Source organism: Salvelinus namaycush, chromosome 27, assembly GCF_016432855.1.
Source record: "Salvelinus namaycush isolate Seneca chromosome 27, SaNama_1.0, whole genome shotgun sequence".
NCBI classification, from domain to species: domain Eukaryota; kingdom Metazoa; phylum Chordata; class Actinopteri; order Salmoniformes; family Salmonidae; genus Salvelinus; species Salvelinus namaycush.
The window spans coordinates 27,723,294-27,745,982 of NC_052333.1; the positions used below are offsets into that span (position 1 = coordinate 27,723,294).

At 43.1% G+C, this 22,689-nt stretch overlaps 1 protein-coding gene across 3 annotated transcripts in view; it reads right to left on the minus strand.

Annotated features, from left to right (window-relative positions):
* The window catches only part of sema4ab (sema domain, immunoglobulin domain (Ig), transmembrane domain (TM) and short cytoplasmic domain, (semaphorin) 4Ab), a 58,197-nt gene that overhangs the window by 2,018 nt on the left and 33,490 nt on the right, over window positions 1–22,689 (minus strand). For all 3 annotated transcript variants that reach the window (XM_038965953.1, XM_038965951.1, XM_038965952.1), the window contains 12 exons: window positions 18,886–19,046; window positions 18,526–18,585; window positions 12,648–12,746; window positions 9,489–9,594; window positions 8,274–8,396; window positions 6,423–6,550; window positions 6,150–6,331; window positions 5,435–5,579; window positions 4,716–4,905; window positions 4,483–4,598; window positions 2,056–2,219; window positions 221–312 (listed from right to left, as the gene is read on the minus strand). In XM_038965953.1, the coding sequence (XP_038821881.1) occupies window positions 221–312; window positions 2,056–2,219; window positions 4,483–4,598; window positions 4,716–4,905; window positions 5,435–5,579; window positions 6,150–6,331; window positions 6,423–6,550; window positions 8,274–8,396; window positions 9,489–9,594; window positions 12,648–12,746; window positions 18,526–18,585; window positions 18,886–19,046 (1,566 nt within the window). The remainder of the gene's footprint in view (window positions 1–220; window positions 313–2,055; window positions 2,220–4,482; window positions 4,599–4,715; window positions 4,906–5,434; window positions 5,580–6,149; window positions 6,332–6,422; window positions 6,551–8,273; window positions 8,397–9,488; window positions 9,595–12,647; window positions 12,747–18,525; window positions 18,586–18,885; window positions 19,047–22,689) is intronic.

Below are 22,689 nucleotides of genomic sequence, written 5' to 3' on the forward strand. Positions count from 1 at the left end.
GGAAAGGAGTCTAACAGAATTCAGGAGGCACTGACTGAGGCCCAAGTTCAGATTAAGCCAGATGCTAGTTATGGCAGTTAGCGGCTAGCCCACACACATACAATGCAGTGTGTATCCATCTATAGACTAGTCTGGCAGATAGATAATAGGATAAGCATGGAGATGTTTGACTACAAAGTTCCCTGTAAGCATGAGGGCTGTTTACACTAGTGATTCTCACCTGCGTTTCCTTTGTGCAGTCCAAATCTGGATCTGGGCATCATGGGCGACACACACGCCTCCTGCACATTCCCTCCATCCACATCCTGGCCTCTGTAGAAGAGGAGATAAACACTGTCAGTGTGCATTTTTTTTTTTTACGTGTGTGTACAGTGCATTCAGAAAGTATTCAGACCCCTTGACTTTTTTCCACATTTTGTTTCTTTACAGCCTTATTTTAAAATGGATTAAAATTGTTTTTTTCAATCTACACACAATACCCAATAATGACAAACCAAAAACATGTTTTTTGAAAATTGCAAATGTTTAAAAAATACAAAACGGAAATATCACATTTACATAAGTATTCAGACCGTTTACTCAGTACTTTGTACCTTTCCAAATCATGTCCAATCAATTGAATTTACTACTGGTGGACTCCAATCAAGTTGTATGGAAGCTACAATCTGCAATATTAAAGCTGATCGAGGATGATCAATGGAAACAGGATGCACCTGAGCTCAATTTCAAGTCTCATAGCAAAGGGTCTGAATACTTACGTGAATAAAGTATGTTTTTTTATTTTTAATACACTTGCAAAAATTTCTAGAAAACTATTTAGGCTGTCGTCATTATGGGGTATTGTGTGTAGATTGATGGGGGAAAAAATATTTGTTCCCTCATCAAGGCTGTAACGTAACAAAATGTGGAAAAAGTCAACGGGTCTGAATACTTTCCGAATGCACTGTATGTGAGTTTGTGTGATATATTCTGTGCGTCTGGCCATGTAAATATCCTGTTTACATTCTGGTTAACTTTAATGTCGCATAAAGCTTACTTTGTTTAAAAAAAGATGTATTCACTGCATCAGGGACAGCATACAGACGTTTCGGCTGTTTTTTTGTACCTACACAAGAGATGTGTAGCTACACACTGAACAAGGCTGCAAAGCCAAAACGTCCCTGATCCAGTAACAAAAAAAATGAAGTAAGCTTTATGGTGACATCTTTGAGTGCGGACCCATCACACTTTTTTGCTCATCTGAATCCACAGGTTTTACACACCAACTAAACTTCTGGTAGAGTGCAATGGTTCTTGATTAACTCCATAAAAATAAAATGGACCCAATAAAGAGACACAAAAGTATGTGGACACCAGCTCGTCGAATATCTCATTCCAAAATTTTATTTTACCTCTATTTAACTAGGCAAGTCAGTTAAGAACAAATTCTTATTTTCAATGACGGCCTAGGAACAGTAGGTTAACTGCCCTGTTCAGGGGCAGAACGACAGTTTTGTACCTTGTCAGCTCGGGGATTCGATCTCGCAACCTTCCGGGTTACTGGCCCAATGCTCTAACTACTAGGCTACCTGCCGCCCCAAATGGAGATTGCATGGCTGTGTGCTCGATTTTATACACCGGTCAGCAACGGGCGTGGCTGAAATAGCCGAATCCACTAATTTGAAGGTGTGTCCACGTACTTTTGAATACATAGTGTATGTATTCTACCTATACCCTAAATAATTACCCATTTAAATGTTATTCTGTTTTTTCTTAAATATTATGTGCCGGTTTTCAAGAAACATTAATCCTACTCCTGTACTAAGAAGCATGTTCAATGGAGATTATCCATTTAAAGCGCTTGTGTGTCAGGGAATCCAGCCCTGAAGGAAATAAATGAATTCCATAAAATCTCAAATGTAACAGCCTTTATCCAAAAGTAATTTCTTACACCCGGCTCTACGCAAGTTGTATATTACTCTTGCCATGGTACATTCTTTAAATCCTACAGTGTATTGGCGTTGTGCCTGCTGGGTGGAGTGGTTGTAATGGAACGTGATGAGGTGTGACACTCACACGTTGTCCTGGATGCTGGTTGCGTCGGTACAGACTTTGTTGGAGGGGTCCCAGCCACAGAAAGGATCCCGGGACAGCACACACTCAGCACAGCTCCTGTAGTAGGAGCAGTTGGAGACCGGGACCCTCACCACACCTTCGGATGAGCCCACAAACACCACACCCTGTGGGGGTGAAGGATAGCATTAGTGCTAAGTTGCTAATGTTAGTGTACAGCAGAGGTCACCGACCTTTTCTGAGTTTTGAGTCCAAAAGCAAGCCGAGATCTCCCGCCCAGATTGATTTATATTTTAAACGTTCGTTTTTATTTTGCTGGATTAATAGCCTGCACCTAATGGGTCAGTCTAAAGGTAGGGAGGGCATGAGCAGCGGTGAGGCTGCCTCTCACGTGACTTACCTTCCCTCCACTCTCTCTTCCTCCGCTGAGAAAAGAGGATAGTCTTCCAGCTGATGGCGAAACTCATGTCACACTGTATTAATTCTGCCTCAAGCAGCATTTCATGTTACTCCTAACAAAGACAAGCCGCTAATATTAACAAGGCAAGCCTATCGGAGCACTTTGCTGTACTCATTCATTGCAGCTGCAGTGCTGGTTGTACAGCAGTAAGTGGAAGTAGAGGGCTTATATATATTTTTTTATTACTTATAAAAAAAAAACAGCTTTTTGCTGTATTCATTGAGTCTCCAGCTGGTCATGATTTTAAAAGTTTTGAAATCTCACAGTATCAATTTTGTTGTGTGCCCAAAGCTTATTTTTACAGTCTATGGCTCGAGGAAACTGTGCAGACATGGTGATCTGAGCTATCTGATTGGCCAGCGGTAGGCCTGTAAGTGCACTTGATTTGCTCTCTGGGCCTGCCGGGTAGGCGGAGATCTACCATCAGACACATGAAATGCTTCAAAAATGGGAACACTTTCCTTCCCGGCGTTAGGGCTGCTGATTGAAGTGCACCTACCACCAACAGCACAAAAATAAAGAAATAAAACTATAATTTTTTTGGAAAGCAAGACTATTGTTTTTTACAGAAATGTTTGGTGTTCGACTAGGAATGCTTTGGAGATCAACCAAGTTGGTGACCACTGGTGTACAGCTATGGCAAACAACATACGGGGATATGGATAGAAACATGTTAGCATTAGTATACACTTACATGAACAAGTGTACAAACTGATTTATTGGGTAGTAATTACGAGAAGGATTAATTGAGGCAAATTTTAACAGTTAGTCTTGGTTGAAGTGTGTTGCTCTCAACACTGGGGTTGTGGGTCTGGTCACGTACTGAATATAAGCAAGCTTCAACCGATAAGTGTCTGCTAAATAACCATATTTCGGTTCAGTCAGAGAACAAAGATTCTCTGCGACGTGTGTTGTGACCCCTGCCTGACATGTACAGTACATTATGTCTTAGCTACATAAATAAGTGATGATTTCAACAGACAGCACACGCATGCTGAACTAGAACCATACTGCACACACACGCTGAACCATACTGCACACACGCATGCTGAACTAGAACCATACTGCACACACGCGCTGAACCATACTGCACACACGCATGCTGAACTAGAACCATACTGCACACACGCATGCTGAACTAGAACCATACTGCACACACGCGCTGAACCATACTGCACACACGCATGCACACCTTGAATACATTTGTCACACTGAAGCGCTGCGTCATGAACACACATCCTAGACAGACAGCTCTCCAGCTTATTTCTCTCACTCTCGTGCAGCAGATCCGAGAGAGGGCTTATCGGGGCTAATACCGTCGCCTTCTCTACGGTCATCCTGTCTCGGACACACAGTCCTGCAAAAGCTTACCAGCTTCTGTTCATTTAGCCTACACTATGGTCTACACTGTACACTTAACAGTTAAAAACAGTAATAAAACATTTTTTTTAAAGAACATATGTATTTGTCATCAGCATTTCATTATTTGCGAAGGCTGTTAGATAAAACCTTAAACATCTTTATTGCCACTGCATATAATATTTCAACAGAGTTTCTGCATGTGTAATTGACTTTGTGTCTATTCGTTGCTAGCCAACCATCTCGCACTTCACAGAAGGCATGAAGCCGTTAAGTGACACACACTCCCCAGGCCATGTCCATCTGTCAGTCACCAGCAGATGTGACGTGATTGGTTTAGACCTCTTGGCATATTGGTGGGGTTCGAGAGCAGACGAACCCAGCGCACGCACAGGAGATGACAGGGGAAGTCAATGTAAAGGTCGCGTGAGAGCTTTGGCGACAGGGAGATTCACTGTTTGCGTCGTTCGCGGCTGAAGTGCTAATGTTAAGTGCCAGCAGGCCCCTGTGGTGTAGAGGCCGATTAAAATGTGATGTGACAGCGAAGGCGAGGGTAAAGTGGGATGAGTACCTGACTTGAGATGGAGAATACCTAATGACTAGAAAGGTACCTTGGCTATTGAGAGCAGGAGGTTCTTCACGGGCTGAGGCTGCTTGAAGACCTGGATCTCCTCAATGATGTGTGCACCCTTCTCCAGCAGCACTGCTTTGTGGAGGTAGCCTGATTCTGAAAGCAAGCGTTTGAAAGAAATGACTAAACACGGTAATGGTGCGCACATGCATACATGTACTGAGTAACACATTGATATTTAGGTCGATTCCAGTTGAAAACAATGTCCAGTACCTGTGAGCAGGAAGAGGATGGTGTAGTCCTTGCCGTTGGCGGCCTGTACTCTCTGGGTGACCACGTGGCTGTAGCGCTGGTCAGGTGACACCATGGTCAGGCTCTTCCCCACAGGGTGTACGCTGTCGTCCGCAAGGAAGTTCTCTTTGACAAAGCGAAGGGTGTTGTCTGAGGCGTTGTGCAGGCCACACTGAGAGGAGGGAGAGAGAGGGATTGAGCCAGGTACACCTTGATAAACATCCAGCTGTATGCCAAATTGTCCTGTGTGGGAGTCATCCACAACAGGTATGCTAAGGAGTTTGAAGAAACATTGAATAAAAGAAGATTAAAGTCGTAAAACGCCGATATCACATTTGTTATGCCAAGTTAAATGTGTGGAAGTTTCTTCTTCATTGAACATCAAACCAGGCCAGGCTTATGATATTAGGCATGGCTGATTGATCCTCAATGCAATACATCATGGGGAGACAACACCATATGTAAACAAATCAGAACCGTAACTAACTATTTACCTAGGCAAGGATAAACAAGGCATTCTCCCGGCATTGTTTGATCTGAGTAGCTTTTGTTCTGTTGGGTCTTCAGAAGTTGTTTTTAATTATTAATTATATTTTCCTTTCATCCAACTTCTTTGAAGAAGTCAACATTTTCTAACAAGCCAATTTATTTCTGCTGACCCTCAGGGGACCTCTGTCATTCGAGACGGAGACACCGCTTACCTCTCCCGGGTTGGCGACCTTTTCCTGAACTCGCATGCTCCACCGTAGTGTGTCCCGATTCAGGACCTTGTAGTTGCCTGCGAAAACTGCTTTGATGTCGCCCAGGCGGAACGCACACACTGCCGACCGCCCCGAGTTCACCGACCTAGTAGTGCACAAACATCAAATACACTTGCGGTCACAACCATGCTACAATCTGGTAGCAGCTAAATAAGTAAAAACTTGGCAAAGGAACTTGTCATGCAATTTTAAAAATCCCAAACACCCTTCTGAAACACACTTCTTGTTTCAAAAACCTTCGACACGCCAACCAGTAAAAAAATAAATAAAAAGTGGTCTTGTTTGACAAATGTTTTTCTGGGATTCAAATATAATTTGGAGTTCATAATACTATAAACGATCGGGACTGGTCATTCTCTAGCAAGGTACAGGTAACTGCCAAAATAAAGGAAACACCAACAGTCTTAGTGTGTTGTCCACCACGAGTCGTCATAACAGCTTCAATGCTCATTGGCATAGTTTCTACAATTGTCTGGAATTCTATTGGAGGGATGTTTTTTTGTTGATGGAAGGCGCCGCTCCCGAAAGTGTTCCCATAAGTGTTCAATTGGGTTGAGATCTTGTGACAGACCTGTAAGACCTGCTAACAAGAAACAACGGTTGCCATTCGTCAGATGACTTAATCCCATTCATAGCGAATGTCTAAACTACTGACCACTGAGAGCTGAAGATGCCGAAGAAGAGGGTGTCGTCCACTGGGGCGCCCTCAGGTGGCGGGAGGGTGACGATGTCCTGGATGACGTTATAGGGCAGCTCGTTGTCAGACTGGCACAGGAGCTGGGCTTTGGCAAAGGTTGTCCAGCGTCGCTGCAGGGTACGCTGGCCCCCAATGTCACTCTGGGACAGAGAGGAAATGGTTGAGAGGATTATCATTAACATGCATCTGCACACACGCAGATATGCATTACTGTGTGGTTGTACCTCTTACCGTGCAGACTTGGGCGATGCGAGATACAGTGAACTTGTTGATGAAGTCGTACTCGCGGCCCACCTCGCTAAAGAAGAAATAGATCTTCTCCTCACTGGGGACAAAGTTGGAGCTGATGAAAGTGGGATCTGGAAAAAAAGATTGAACAATTGGCTAGACTAATCGAGAGATAAGTGTGTTACTGAAAGCTTGTTAGGCAAATAAATTAAACGGAATCATTTGAACGTATTCCAGACGTATTGGTTTGGAGGCTTAATCAACGCCAACAGATTTATAAACTACTTCCGTAAATTTTGTCCTTTGAAATGTACATTTCCTTTTAGCAGTACTTTGTGGAAATGTACAGTACCAGTCAAAAGTTGACACCTACTCATTCCAGGGTTTCTATATTCTTACTATTTTCTACATTGTAGAATAAAGGTGAAGACATCAAAACTATGGAATCATGTAGTAACCAAGTAAGGATTAAACAAATTCCAAAATATTTATATTTGAGATTCTTCAAAGTAGCCACCCTTTGCCTTGACAGCTTTGCACACTCTTGGCATTCTCTCAACCAGCTTCATGAGGTAGTCACCTAGAATGCATTTCAATTAACGGGTGTGCCTTGTTAAAAGTTAATTTGTGGAATTTCTTTCCTTCTTAATGCGTTTCAGCCAATCAGTTGTGTTGTGACATGGTAGGGGTGGTATACAGAAGATAGCCCTATTTGGTAAAAGACCAAGTCCATATTATGACAAGAACAGCTCAAATAAGCAAAGAGAAATGACAGTCCATCATTAATTTAAGACATGAAGGTCAGTCGATGCGGAACATTTAAAAGAACTTTGAAAGTTTCTTCAAGTGCAGTCGCAAAAACCATCAAGTGCTATGATGAAACTGGCTCTCATGAGGACCGCCACAGGAAAGGAAGACCCAGAGTTACCTCTGCTGCAGAGGACAAGTTCATTAGAGTTACCAGCCTCAGAAATTGCAGCCCAAATAAATGCTTCACAGAGCTCAAGTAACAGACACAGTGTGCAAAGCCGTCATCAAGGCAAAGGGTGGCTACTTTGAAAAACCTCAAATATAAAATATATTTTGATTTGTTTAACACGTATTTATTTGGTTACTACATGATTCCATATGTGTCATTTCATAGTTTTGATGTCTTCACTATTATTCTACAATGTAAAAAATAAAATAAAAACCCTTGAACGAGTAGGTGTCCAAACTTTTGACTGGTACTGTAGGTATTTCTCCCTCTAAAACGTATTGCTAAATATCCAACTGAGTGTACAAAACATTATGTACACCTGCTCTTTCCAAGACAAACTGACCAGGTGAAAGCTATGATCCCTTATTGATGTCACTTGTTAAATCCACTTAAAATCAGTATAGATGAAGGGGAGGAGACGGGTTAAAGAAGGATTTTTAAGCCTTGAGAAAACTGAGACATGGATTGTGCCATTCAGAGGGTGAATGGGCAAGACAAAAAATGTAAGTGCCTTTGAACGGGGTATGGTAGTAGGTGCCAGGCGCACCGGTTTGTGTCAAGAACTGCAACGCTGCTGGGTTTTTCACGCTCAACAGTTTCCCATTATGTATCAAGAATGGTCCACCAACAAAAGGACATCAAGCCAACTTGACAACTGTGGGAAGCCTTGGAGTCAACATGAGCCAGCATTCCTGTGAAACACATTCGGCACCTTGTAGAGTCCATGCCCTGATGAATTGAGGCTGTTCTGAGGGCAATGGGGGGAGTGCAACTCAATATTAGGAAGGTGGTCCTAATGTTTTGTACACTCAGTGTATGTAAGCGCCTTGGGGATGTGTGTAATTCATCATGAGTAGTTTGTTGCAGACACGTACCCTCCAGCCAGCCCAAAGTGTCGTCCAGCTTCAGATCAACATGGCTGCCCTCGCTGAGGTGGCGGGAGATGACCGGCCGGTTTCCCATGTAGTCTGCTACTGTTCCAGTGTACAGCTCTCCATCTGAACACACACACACACACACACACACACACAGTGAGCGTCATCCAGTACAAGGCATGTGAATCTGAGTAAACATACAGGAGAATGACATAAGAGTCAAAGCTGAAAAATTCCTCCACCATTAACAGTCCAATACCTTTATTAAATGACAGAGTTAAAGAAATGTACTGGCTTTGGATGGTCAGAGGAAAGAAAAACTATTATTGAACAGTCCGTGCATGTAATCATTATGTAATGTACTGGAAATGGCCTTGCACATCAAGACACAATGCCTTAGCAGGTGACGACAGATTCTGTCAAGACTTGATATTTATTGCGAGGGACATGACCCAAATACAAGATGTGTGCAGTGTTAACCATTAACCTTGCGTAGTACGTGTCAGCTGTCATAAGAGCAAGCTCTGCTGGGGACAGATTCTCACAACCAGGGACATTTCAAACATCCCCCTCTCGGTCAGTGAAGTCACAATCTCTAAAACATAAAATGTTAATTATGGCCAATGACAGTAGCCAATAGGCCTAATCAGGATACATATCTTGCCCATAAACCTCCTCTACTCGGTACTATAAATATTTGCTCGCAGTTACATCTCGCCTACATAAAAGGTAAAGACATCAGAACAAGGGTTTATGGGCAATATGATTATTAGCATCTGCTCCTCTCTCTCACAGACACAATCAGATTAAAACACCACCACATTATCACCACCTACACTGCACACTACTCTTAACCCCCACCCTACAATGAGATGGGACAAATATGACAACATCGAAGAGACTAAGAATCGCACACGGATCCCTATCCCCCTAGGCACTCCTGTAGATCTGAAAGGATTGGATTTTTTTCAAGCAATGTTTTAATTTCTTCATGTTGCCTTCTCATGAAATGTTCACCATACAACTCAGATCTAAAGGAGTAGACACCAGTATACCATAACATGTCTGATATCATTGGTTCGTAATGGCACACTTCCTGGAGAATGTTGAAGGCTATGATGTCATCATTGCCCTTAGCCAATTACATTTCATTGTCTAAAGGAAATGTCCTGTGGTTCTTTAACTATCCTCCACTTCCTGTGAGTCATCTCTTACCGACGGTGATGGCCGAGTTACGTTGGTAGGGGTCATAGGGGCAGCGACCTCTGCCCTCCTCTGGCTTTCCGCTGGGGCTCGTTACCAGGGAGAACGTCTCAGAGTTCTGTAGGGAAAACAGCAGAGTAGTCAGGCTTGGAGGGAAGCAAAAGTAATTCCACTACCTAAGAATAGTAAGTGAACTTTTACTTAGCTGGGCAAGTCGGTTAAGAACAAATTCTTATTTACAATGACGGCCTACCGGTGGGTTAACAGTCCGCCTGGGAACAGTGTGTTAACTATCTTGTTCAGGGGCAGAACGACAGATTTTTATCATGTCAGCTCGGGGATTCGATCCAGCAACCTTTAGGTTACAGGCACAACGCTCTAACCACTAGGCTACCTGCCACCACAGTAAAGGCCCCTTTACTGGCTCAAATAGCCGACCAATCAGCCTGTTACCAACCCTTGGTAAACTTTCGGGAAAAATATTGTGTGTGACCAGATACAATGCTATTTCACAGTAAACAAAATTACAAACTTTCAGCACACTTAAAGGGAAGGACATTCAACAAGCACTGCACTTACACAAATTACAGAGAAATTGATGATTAAAAGATTGTGGGGGCTGTTTTGTTAGACTTCAGTGCGGCTTTTGACATTATCGATCATAGCCTGCTGCTGGAAAAACACCCCCTGCTATATTGTGGATAGAGTTACCTGTCTAACAGAACACAGAGGGTGTTCAATGGAAGCCTCTCCAACATAATCCAGGTAGAAATCAGGAATTCCCCAGGGCAGCTGTCTAGGCCCCTTACTTTTTTCAATCTTTAGTAATGACATGCCACTGGCTTTGAGTAAAGCCAGTGTGTCTATGTATGCAGATGACAACACTATACACATGAGCTACTACAGCGACTGAAATTACTGCAACACTTAGAGCTGCAGTTAGTTTTAGAATGGGTGGCAAGGAATAAATTAGTCCTTAATATTTCAAAAGCATTGTATTTGGGATAAATCATTCACTAAACCCTAAACCTCAACTAAATCTCGTAATGAATAATGTGGAAATTGAGCAAGTTGAGGTGACTAAACGGATTGTAAACTGTCATGGTCAAAACATATTGATACAACAGTAGTTAAGATAGGGCAAAGTCTGTCCATAATAAAGCGCTACTCTACCTTCTTAACAGCACTATCAACAAGGCAGGTCCTACAGGCCCTACTTTTGTCGCACCTGGATTACAGGTGCCACAAAGAAGGACTTAGGAAAAATGCAATTGGCTCAGAACAGGGCCAGCCTGGATGTACACAGAGAGCTAACAATAATATGCATGCCAATCTTTCCTGGCTCAAAGTGGAGGAGAGATGGACTTCATCACTACTTGTATTTATGAGAGGTATTGACATGTTGAATGCACCGAGCTGTCTGTTTGAACCACTGGCACACAGCAAGGAAACCCATGCATACCCCACAAGACTTGCCACAAGAGGTCTCTTCACAGTCCTCAAGTCCAGAACAGTCTATGTGAAGCACACAGTACTACATAGAGCCATTACTACATGGAACTCTATTCCACATCAAGCAACTGACGCAAACAGTAATATTAGATTTGTTTTAATGATAAAAATACACCTTATGGAACAACGGTGACTGAAGCAACAACAAACATAGGCACAGACACCTACATGGATTTTTTTTGTGTTGTAGATATGTGGTCGTGGAGTAGGGGCCTGAGAATGTTGAAAATGTATTGTAATGTTTTTAAAATTGTGTAACTGCCTTATTTTTGCTGGACCCCAGGAAGAGTAGCTGCTGCCTTGGCAGGAACTAATGGGGATCCATAATAAATACAAAAATACACCAAATGGGAGCCAAAGTTATGCGTTTAGTGCGGTTTTTTTCTAACATCATAAGTTAGACGTGCTACACTGGACTCGTAATTTTTGCCAAGCATAAACCACGAGTGATACTGTAGTCAATGAATCCTGCTACAATGGCCGTGGTTAGCGAAGTGTAATTTTGAACCTTGAAATTTTGCTCTGTCTACTTTCTGCTAATTGACCATCGGCTCATGAGGGTAAATACTTGATTAAGTGGCTTGTACTTCCTCTGGGATACACTTCTAGTGTAGCGGCTAAAAACCTGCGAGTGCAACACTACTAGAGATCCTTACCTCGAATGTAAAACCGGGCCCATATGTAAAATGGTTACTAAAGACATGCCTCTGAGGCTAAAGGACACTTTGTTCTAGCTAAGTATATAAAGTATATATTTTTTCAAATCACCTATACCACAGACACATACAAGTGTTGCCCTGTCTTGGGCATCATTATATGTGAGGGATGTCCTGTCTGAGTGGCCTGGCTGGCATTGGCTATGTGAGTGTAGTACAATAAAGCTGTCAGCATCAACATGACCAGAGTTAACACAGGCTTGACTGGTGGTTATTCGAGGATCCATTTTCTTAATCATCACACAGAAATGGTCTTCCACACACACTGTCTCAGCCCGTGGGCATCAGATTAAGGGGGCGAGCCAGCAGTGTACGAAAACATTGCCGGGGCTGGTCGTTGAGCCTAGTACCGCACATAACTGGATTATGAAATTATCAATCTCATGTGAAGCACCGGCACGCATGTTTCTGGGCAAAAAAAAATACCTACTGCCGTGATGTGCTTGGCACTAATGTCTTTGCCATTGGATAGCAAATATCTAATATGGGTTTACTGTACAGCCCATGACCAAGCACCATTCCCCTCTTTACAGAGTTGGAGAAGATACTCAGTGGGTGGGAGATACGAAGGGATGGATGGAACAAAAACAATACAGAAAGGGTGAGGGAGGCGGTCACGGAAGGAGAGAGCAAATAGGGATAAACAACCAATAAAACAAGTTAGAGTGAAATAAAATGTAATTGTGTGGGAGGAATAGTACAAACATGTTCATTTCTTGTTGTCCTCACTGTATTTGTCCTTGAGTACACGGAATCATAAATTTGGTGACCATAAAGCTTGTTAATAATTTGAATATGGAGTATGAGAAAAGTAGAGGAAATAATATTATGTAGGTGTGTGTTCCAGTACACTACAAATATATGTCATGCCAGTAAAAGGTAGTTACAGTAAGAGAAACATGGAGAAAGAGAAAAGGATTGCTTTGAAAGAAGAGCATCTTACGATGTAGGTGCAGCGTGGGCTGAAGGCGAAGGTTCCACAGGCGTACATGTGCGTGGAGTTCAAGAACTGCAGCACCCGGATGAAGTTGGGACAGTCCGCCTGAAGGGGGGACAGAAAGAGAGGGAACACAAGACAGAGAACATGTTAAGACAGTGCAAATAACTAGTTATCGTCCTTAGAAATGTGGGTGCAGGGAGAGATGGAGAAAGCGGGTAGACAGTGTTGTAAAACATTTTCCTAATCCTGGTCCATGAGGCACACTGTGTGCTACAGTCTGTCACTCCAGTCTAAACAATACTCATGTTCTAGGAATTGTAGAATATAAACTTTTGCCAAGTTTGATAGGTGATAGCCAAACCTAATAAATAAACCTTCAAAAACCCAATGAACTTCAGAACCAGAACTTGGTGACCCTGCAGAAAAGCTTGGGTCAGTCCGTCTAGAGAGAGCAGGTCAGGGGGAGGGAGCACCAGTGAGCTAACAGCTCTGGTAACCCTGATCTCATTACTTAGTTTAAATGGGGCCACACGTGGAGGCTTACTTCAAGGGAGGCCTACATTAAAGGGACTCTCCGGTACTTTTTTGTAGTTTTAGCCAGTAGTTGTGAAAGTAGCACTCACGAGCCAAAAGTGGTTTGTCAATACAGTGCATTTGGAAAGTATTCAGACCCCTTGACTTTATCCACATTTTGTTACGTTACAGCCTTATTCTAAAATTGATTTTGGCCCTCACCTATACGCAATACCCCATAATGACAAAGCAAAAAATATTGAAATATTACATAAGTATTCAGACCCTTTACTCAGTACTTTGTTGAAGCACCTTTGGCAGCTATTACAGCCTCGAGTCTTGTTGGGTATGACGCTACAAGCTTGGCACACCTGTATTTGGAGAGTCTCTCCAGATCATCTCAAGTTCTGTCAGGTTGGATGTGGAGCATCGCTGCACAGCTATTTTCAGGTCTCTCCAGAGATGTATGATTGGGCTCAAGTCCGGGCCACTCATGGACATTCAGAGACTTGTCACGAAGCCACTCCTGCATTGTCTTGGCCGTGTGCTTAGGGTTGTTGTCCTGTTGGAAGGTGAACCTTCACCCAAATTGGAGGTCCTGAGTGCTCTGGAGCAGGTTTTCATCAAGGATCTCTGTACTTCGCCTCGTTCATTATTGCCTGGATCCCGACTGGTCTCGCAGTCCCTGCTGCTGAAAGCCACCAAGATGCTTCACCGTAGGGATGGTGCCAGGTTTCCTCCAGACATGCTTGACATTCAGGTCAAAGAGCTTAACCTTGGTTTCATCAGACCAAAGAATCTTGTTTCTCATGGTCCGAGAGTCCTTTAGGTACCTTTTGGCAAACTCCAAGTGGGCTGTCATGTGCATTTTACTGAGGAGTGACTTCCGTCTGGCAACTCTACCATAAAGGCCTGATTGGTGGAGTGCTGCAGAGATGGTTGTCCTTCTGGAAGGTTCTCCCATCTCTACAGAGGAACTCTGGAGCTCTGTCAGAGTGACCATCGGGTTCTTGGTCACCTCCCTGACCAAGGCCTTTCTCCCTGGATTGCTCAGTTTGGCCAGCTCTAGAAAGAGTCTTGGTGGTTACAAACTTATTCCATTTAAGAATGATGGAGGCCACTGTGTTCTTGGGGACCTTCAATGCTGCAGACATTTTTGGTACCCTTCCCCAGATCTGTGCCTCTACAGTCGTGGCCAAAAGTTGAGAATGACACAAATATTAATTTCCACAAAGTTTGCTGCTTCAGTGTCTTTAGATATTTTTGTCAGATGTTACTATGGAATACTGAAGTATAATTACAAGCATTTCATAAGTGTCAAAGGCTTTTATTGACAATTACATGAAGTTCATGCAAATACTAAATATTTGCAGTGTTCACCTTTCTTTTTCAAGACCTCTGCAATGCGCCCTGGCATGCTGTCAATTACCCTCTTGGCCACAACCTGACTGATGGCAGCCCATTCTTGCATAATCAATGCTTGGACCTTGTCAGAATTTGTGGGGTTTTGTTTGTCCACCCACCTCTTGAGGATTGACCACAAGTTCTCAATGGGATTAAGATCTGGGGAGTTTCCTGGCCATGGACCCAAAATAACAGTTTTGTTCCCCGAGCCACTTAGTTATCACTTTTGCCTTATGGCAAGGTGCTCCATCATGCTGGAAAGGGCATTGTTCGTCACCAAACTGTTCCTGGATGGTTAGGAGAAGTTGCTCTCGGAGGATGTGTTGGTACCATTCTTTATTCATGGCTGTGTTCTTAGGCAAAATTGTCAGTGAGCCCACTCCCTTGGCTGAGAAGCAACCCCACACATGAAAGGTCTCAGGATGCTTTACTGTTGGCATGACAAAGGACTGATGGTAGCGCTCACCTTGTCTTCTCCGGACAAGCTTTTTTCCGGATGCCCCAAACAATCAGAAAGGGGATTCATCAGAGAAAATGACTTCACCCCAGTCCTCAGCAGTCCAATCCCTGTACCTTTTGCAGAATATCAGTCTGTCCCTGATGTTTTTCCTGGAGAGAAGTGGCTTCTTTGCTGCCCTTCTTGACACCAGGCCATCCTCCAAAAGTCTTTGCCTCACTGTGCGTGCAGCTGCACTCACACCTGCCTGCTGCCATTCCTGAGCAAGCTCTGTACTGGTGGTGCCCCATCCCTCAGCTGAATCAACTTTAGGAGACGGTCCTGGCGCTTGCTGGATTTTCTTGGGCGCCCTGAAGCCTTCTTCACAACAATTGAACCGCTCTCCTTGAAGTTCTTTATGATCCGATAAATGGTTGATTTAGGTGCAATCTTACTGGCAGCAATATCCTTGCCTGTGAAGCCCTTTTTGTGCAAAGCAATGATGACGGCACATGTTTCCTTGCAGGTAACCATGGATGACAGAGGAAGAACAATGATTCCAAGCACCACCCTCCTTTTGAAGCTTCCAGTCTGTTATTCAAACTCAATCAGCATGACAGAGTGATCCCCAGCCTTGTCCTCGTCAACACTCACACCTGTGTTAACGAGAGAATCACTGACATGTCAGCTGGTCCTTTTGTGACAGGCCTGAAAAGCAGTGGAAATGTTTTTGGGGGATTCAGTTCCTTTGCATGGCAAAGAGGGACTTTGCAATTAATTGCAATTCATCTGATCACTCTTCATAACATTCTGGAGTATATGCAAATTGCCATCATAACAAACTGATGCAGCAGACTTTGTATAAATAAAAATTTGTGTCATTCTCAAAACTTTTGGCCACGACTGTACACAATCCTGTCTCGGAGCCCTACTGACAATTCCTTCAACCTCATGGCTTGGTTTTTGCTCTGACATGCACTGTCAACTGTAGGACCTTATATAGACATGTGTGTGCCTTTCCAAATCATGTCCAATCAATTGAATTTACCACAGGGGGAATAAAACGTGCAGTTGTCACAACACAATGCCACAGATGTCTCAAGTTTTGTGGGAGCGTGCAATTGGCATGCTGACTGCAGGAATGTCCACCAGAGCTGTTGCCAGATAATTGAATGTTAATTTCTCTACCACAAGCTGCCTCCAACGTTGCTTTAGAGAATTTGTCAGTACTTCCAACCGTCCTCACAACCGCAAACCACATGTATGGTGTCGTGTGGGCGAGCAGTTTGCTGATGTCAAAGTTGTGAACAGAGTGCCCCATGGTGCCAGTGGGGTTATAGTATGGGCAGGCATAAACTACAGACAACGAACACAATTGCATTTTATCGATGGCTATTTGAATGCACAGAAACACCGTGACGAGATCCTGAGGCCCATTTGAGGCCTATTTTTTTTTTTAAAGCATCTGTGACCAATAGATGCATGTATCTGTATTCCCGGTCATGTGAAATATATAGATTAGGAACTAATGAATTTATAAAAATGGACTGATTTCCTCATATGAACTGTAACTCAGTAAAATCTTTGAAATTGTTGCATGTTACGTTTATATTTTTGTTCAGTATAATATGACTAGGATTGTGCCATTGGCTTCTGGACAATGAAAGACATGTTTATGAAAACCAATAGAACAGTAGAGAAATTATGGCAGGAGGAAGTCTTCATAAAATAATTGCTTCCACGTTGATAGTTGGGTTTTGGCTAGGCTACTTTGAAGCAAGGTAAGACATTGTTCATTATTTGAAGTAAAACATCCAGGTTTCAAACAATTATACTGCCTCAAGCTCATGTTGTAAAATGGTGGACGACACGCTGATAGCCTGCCTATCGTTGACTATAGCCTATGCACTCGAATGGCGAATGGGAAGCGCGATTGAATTACGAGTTGAGATTGAGAAATTCAAATAGCTCTTTTTAAAATCGTGTCCATCAAAACATTTTGACACGCCATTGCGTTTCGAATTGTTATTTGTTCCACAACGATTTATAAAAGCTTTGAGGTGTTGCTCTCGGAGGAGGTGCTCTCGCCTAACAGGTGATAGGCTATTCATCTCCTCAAACTGGGCTCTGTATGCTGTGCACGTGTGATAAGATACATGACGACGAATGAAAATACACACACGCCAACTTAAATTGCACTAAATGATGCAAATTAACGTATAGACCGATAAGCGTGACCTGTCAAATGCATTTTTCGGCGGCTAACCGATTAACGGTTAACTGTTAATATCCCTAGTTGAATTGGAATTGCTAGACGGCTGGCCCACGTAGGGGAAACTTCAGGGATAATGGCGCAGCACAGCTTCTTGAAAAATAAAACAGGGATTTCGTGGCTGAGGTAAAATGGTAATTCTTCTCATAGATTATGTATGTATGAACTACATATTGACACATCCTGCCCAAAGCTTGAGATTTAAAAAAGACTTTGTCGTTGCCAAAGTTTCGGAGCATGTCGTTAACCCATGGCATTTCCTTGTTTCTGCCCCACCAACATTCATTCTAATGAAGGCCATTGGCAGCCAAAATGTTTTTAACTAGAATTAGATAAAGCATCAAGATTTTAATTGTGAGATTAAGGCCTATTCACACCCACCATACACAACTTGCACACGCACACACTCAGAGCAGCTTGCTTCGTATTGTTTCGTTATCCCTTTGTCAGATAACTGATCACAGCTCATTCCTCGATTCTGAATCATGGGACGTGGGCCAAGTCGGTAATGTTGACACATAAGAATAATTACCTTAGCGTATAAACTGTGCAAGCTACCCTAGTCTATAAACTACCCCATAACCTTTAGAGAGGATCAACTCTATATTGTACAATGGATTGGTCAGATGAACAGTGACCATAATGGCCATGCATGGCCATTATGGTCACTGTTCATCTGATTTATACTATGGACGTGTATAAAATGTCTGACTTGAAACAAATGAAAATGCGTTAAATTTGGCTAAGCCCATTGCCACTGATGCTACGTACAGGCCCATACTGTAGGTCTGCTAATCCCGATTGGCATAAGACCATCTGGTATCGACTTCCTCCTTTTGTATCGCTAGCACATTGACGGCCAGAAAGACGGTTAAAGTTATCCAATTAAAATAGCTAAACAATTCCATTAGAGAATTACAGTCTTGGTGGGGTGGCTGTTGGTGGAATGCAGTGACAGCTGTGCCTCCAGTAAGTAATGCTTCTCCTCCCATTACTAGACAGACCAGAACCCCCTTGCACAGCCTCATCCTATCCCCCCCACCTACTTATGTTGTTGTATTAATTTCTTATTCTAACGGATTAAGGTATAAATTGAAGTTCAAATGAAGTGCTATTGAAGAATCTTGCAACGGAAGCCCTGGAAATTGACTCAGGGCCCTAAACTGCCCGTCTAAGATCAAAACTAGGGGAAACACTGGCAGCATGCGGCATTAATAATGCCAATGAGCGGATTGGCTGAGCTAGGGTTAACTTGCCTTTTTCTTGCCCTTCATGGAGCATTCGTCCAGGTCCTTCACTGAGGGGGACCAGTCCAACTGGGAGGAGAATGGAGGGAGAGAGGTCAGTGTTAAGACTGTTGAACCAGCTGTGTTTGTGTTTCAGATGACAACCGCTGAATTAAACCACTGGAGGGGGGACATTTTCTGCAGTGTTGAATATTTCCGATACAGCCTGAATGAACTGTAGGGCTTAGGTATTTTCCAACCAAATCTGGTGGTCTTATGCATGAACTTACAGGGTTTATACAGATTCATGAAGTCCCAAAGCTGATCATACTTGTTAACAACTTTGTGATTAGACGGGTGTAAACGTCAATGGTAAAAGGTCAACCCCACCTTGCTCCTCATCACAATGGCGTCCTCCTGGCTGACATCCAATGATAGAACTGCATCCCGCGCTCCCACAAACAACGTGTCTCCGTCGTCGCTTAGCAACAGTGTGGTGGTGTTGCCGACGTCCGAGCTGTCGAAGTGGCTAAGAGACCTCCCGGGTGTACCTGTCACGCAAGACAAGAAAGTGGCAGGCGTTAGGTTTCCCTTTCACATTCAAAATTAAGTGCATACAGATACAGTTGAACCTTCATATCATGCGGACTTCCACACAACACAATGAGTATTACACGGCTCAGATAGTTGGAACATGCTGTCGACGCCAAAGGTTGTGGGTTCAAATCCTGCATAAACTAGCCACGTTGGATTAGAGTCACTCGTAAATGGTCAAAAATAATATTCACATAGGCCTACATTTTCAGCAGCAGAAACGTAAAAAACAAAACGACTCTGAACAGAAGGCTTTTAAAACATTACAATACACCGGTCCTCAAAGACACTAGATTAAGGGTTAGGTTAATATAGATGACATATTATTAATATCCCAATACAGTCCGCACCCAGCATCCAAACACCCCAAAAAATATATTTTTGACTGCTCTAACCACAAGAGGGCAAACTTGGCACTGAACGTAGGCCTACAGCGTAGCCTACATGTTTTTAAGCATTGAATAATCATTATTCAGCACAGAATATTTATAAAGATTTAGGATTAAGTCTACTCCAGGGAAAGTAAAATGGAAAGAGTAGTGTCACTCCAATGGTTCAATGTTGAACAACTGCAGCTATTTTCCCACGACGACATGCAATATACTGGCGTAATAATTAGCCTACATTAACCTGCTCAGATGGAGTGTCGAGACAGAACTGACATTTCATGAATTTCTTCCTCTTTTCATTAGCCTTTTCCATACAATAACAGGGGGAGGCACCTCCTCGTTCCACGCACACTCCAATTTCATTTGGACTGGAGGCCCTCAAGCAGGGCGCTATGAAAGATGGGAAATAGCACGTGCACACACGCACATAGTACTGAAGAATGCACAGAAACTCTTAAAGACCATCCCCATGGCATTTAACCAATTACAATAACTCAGCCCACTTGCCTATTACGTAGAGCCATTTCAAACTCTCTGTAGGAATATTCTGGAAAAACCTCTGAACACGGAACAGGGTTGTCATGTTTGAATTCCCTTCCAACATGGGGATATGTGAGTGAGTGAGAGACTCAATACATGGCAGGGTGTGTGACCTTGTAAGGTCATGATTCTGACTTTCTGTAACCCCTACTAGTCACGTCAAAGATTTCAAGACAGTTAAGATGATATGGCACAACATGACAGCAAAGACGACATTTTTGTGTATCATAATTAAACAAACTTGGGCAGAGAAATTGTTAAACGTTTAAAATGTTTTATTATACTATAGTATTGTTCACTGGAGGCAAAAAGCACAACAATCAACCTAACCTCATAATCAGAATATTGGCTACTTCTCAAATGCTACCAAATCAATCAGCAAGCAGGACTGTCTGGAATTATACATTTTATTATGATGGTGTGATTCTTGGTCTAATCAAGACTTGGCAGCAGAATTTTAGACAGAGGCTCTACAGAGAGGGTATGAGCACATGACGAGCATAATCCTGTGCTGTCGCTATGGTTTCCATTCCCATGGCACCATTGGGGACAAAAAAAAAGGGTTGGGCTTGGATATTAAATGGGCACAGACCTACACTGACAGCTTTGTGTTGTTCAGTGATTGTGAAAGGTGCCTGTGAGCTGCTGAATAATGAACAAAGCCACTTCCTGCTTGAGGCAGTATCGCTAGAGAGGAGATCTCTGGGTTTTCTAAGCGATGAGATAAAGACATTTAGAGTGATGCGATAACAACAGCGGAAACATCGGTGTACCGCGGCACAACTATAGAGCTACTGTCTACGTGTACAGAAACATTCACAGGCCATACTTAAAACACGACCACACATACAGTGGAGTCGGAAAGTACTCAGACCCCTTGACTTTTTCCACTGTTATATTACAGCCATATTCTAAAATGGATTAAAACTTATTCTCATCAAACTATACACAATATCCCATAATGACAAAGCAAAAACAGGTTTTTAGATGAATTTTTTTTATTTTATTTTACATAAGTATTCAGACCCTTTACTCAGTACTTTGTTGAGGCACCTTTGGCAGCGATTACAGCCTCAAGTCTTTTTGGGTATGATGCTACAAGCTTGGCACACCTGTATTTGGAGAGTTTCTCCCATTCTTCTCTGCAGATCATCTCAAGCTCGGTCAGGTTGGATGGGGAGTGTCGCTGCACAGCTATTTTCAGGTCTCTCCAGAGATGTTCGATCGGGTTGAAGTCCGGGCTCTGGCTGGGCCACTCAAGGACATTCAGAGACTTGTCCTGAAGCCACTCCTACATTGTCTGGCTGTGTGGTTAGGGTCGTTGTCCTGTTGGAAGGTGAACCTTTGCCCTAGTCTTAGGTCCTGAGCACTCTTGAGCAGGTTTGTCGTCAAGGATCTCTGTATATTGCTCCGTTCATCTATCCCTCGATCCTGACTAGTCTTCCAGTCCCTGCCGCTGAAAAACATCCACACAGCATGCTGCCACCACCATGCTTCAGCATAGGGATGGTGCCAGGTTTCCTCCAGAAGTGACACTTGGCATTCAGGCCAAAGAGTTCCATCTTGGTTTCATCAGTCCAGAGAATCTCGTTTCTCATGGTTTGAGTCGTTTAGGTGCCTTTTGGCAAACTCCAAGCAGGCTGCCATGTGCCTTTTACTGGAGTGGCTTCCGTCTGGCCACTCTACCATAAAAGGCCTGATTGGTGGAGTGCTGCAGAGATGGTTGTCTTTCTGGAAGGTTCTCTGGAGCTCTGTCAGAGTGACCATCAGGCTCTTGGTTACCTCCCTGAACAAGGCCCTTCTACCCTGATTGCTCAGGTTGGCCGGGCAGGCGGCTCTAGAAAGAGTCTTGGCCATTCCAAACTTCTTCCATTTAAGGATGATGGAGACTAGAGGTCGACCGATTAATCGGAATGGCTGATTAATTAGGCCGATTTCAAGTTTGCATAACAATCGGTAAGCGGAATGTTTGGACACCGATCATGGCCGATTACATTGCACTCCACGAGGAGACTGCGTGGCAGGCTGACTACCTGTTATGGGAGTGCAGCAAGGATCCAAGGTAAGGTGCTAGCTAGCATTAAACTTATCTTATAAAAAAACAATCAATCAATCTCAACCTAATCACTAGTTAAACTAGTAATATCATCAACCATGTGTAGTTATCTAGCTTATCCTGCGTTGCATATAATCGACGCAGTGCCTGTTAATTTATCATTGAATCATAGCCTACTTCGCCAAACGGGTGATTTAACAAGTGCATTCGTGAAAAAAGCACTGTCATTGCACCAATGTGTACCTAACCAATAACATCAACACACAAGTATATATTTTTAAACCTGCATATTTAGTTAATATTGCCTGCTAACATGAATTTCTTTTAACTAGGGAAATTGTGTCACTTCTCTTGCGTTCATTGCACGCAGTCAGGGTATATGCAACAGTTTGGGCCGCCTGGCGTGTTGCGAACTAATTTGCCAGAATTTTACGTAATTATGACATAACATTGAAGGTGGTGCAATGTAACAGGAATATTTAGACTTATGGATGCCACCCGTTAGATAAAATACAGAACAGTTCCGTATTTCACTGAAAGAATAAACATTTTGTTTTCGAAATTATAGTTTCCGAATTTGACCATATTCACAACCTAAGGCTCATATTTGTGTGT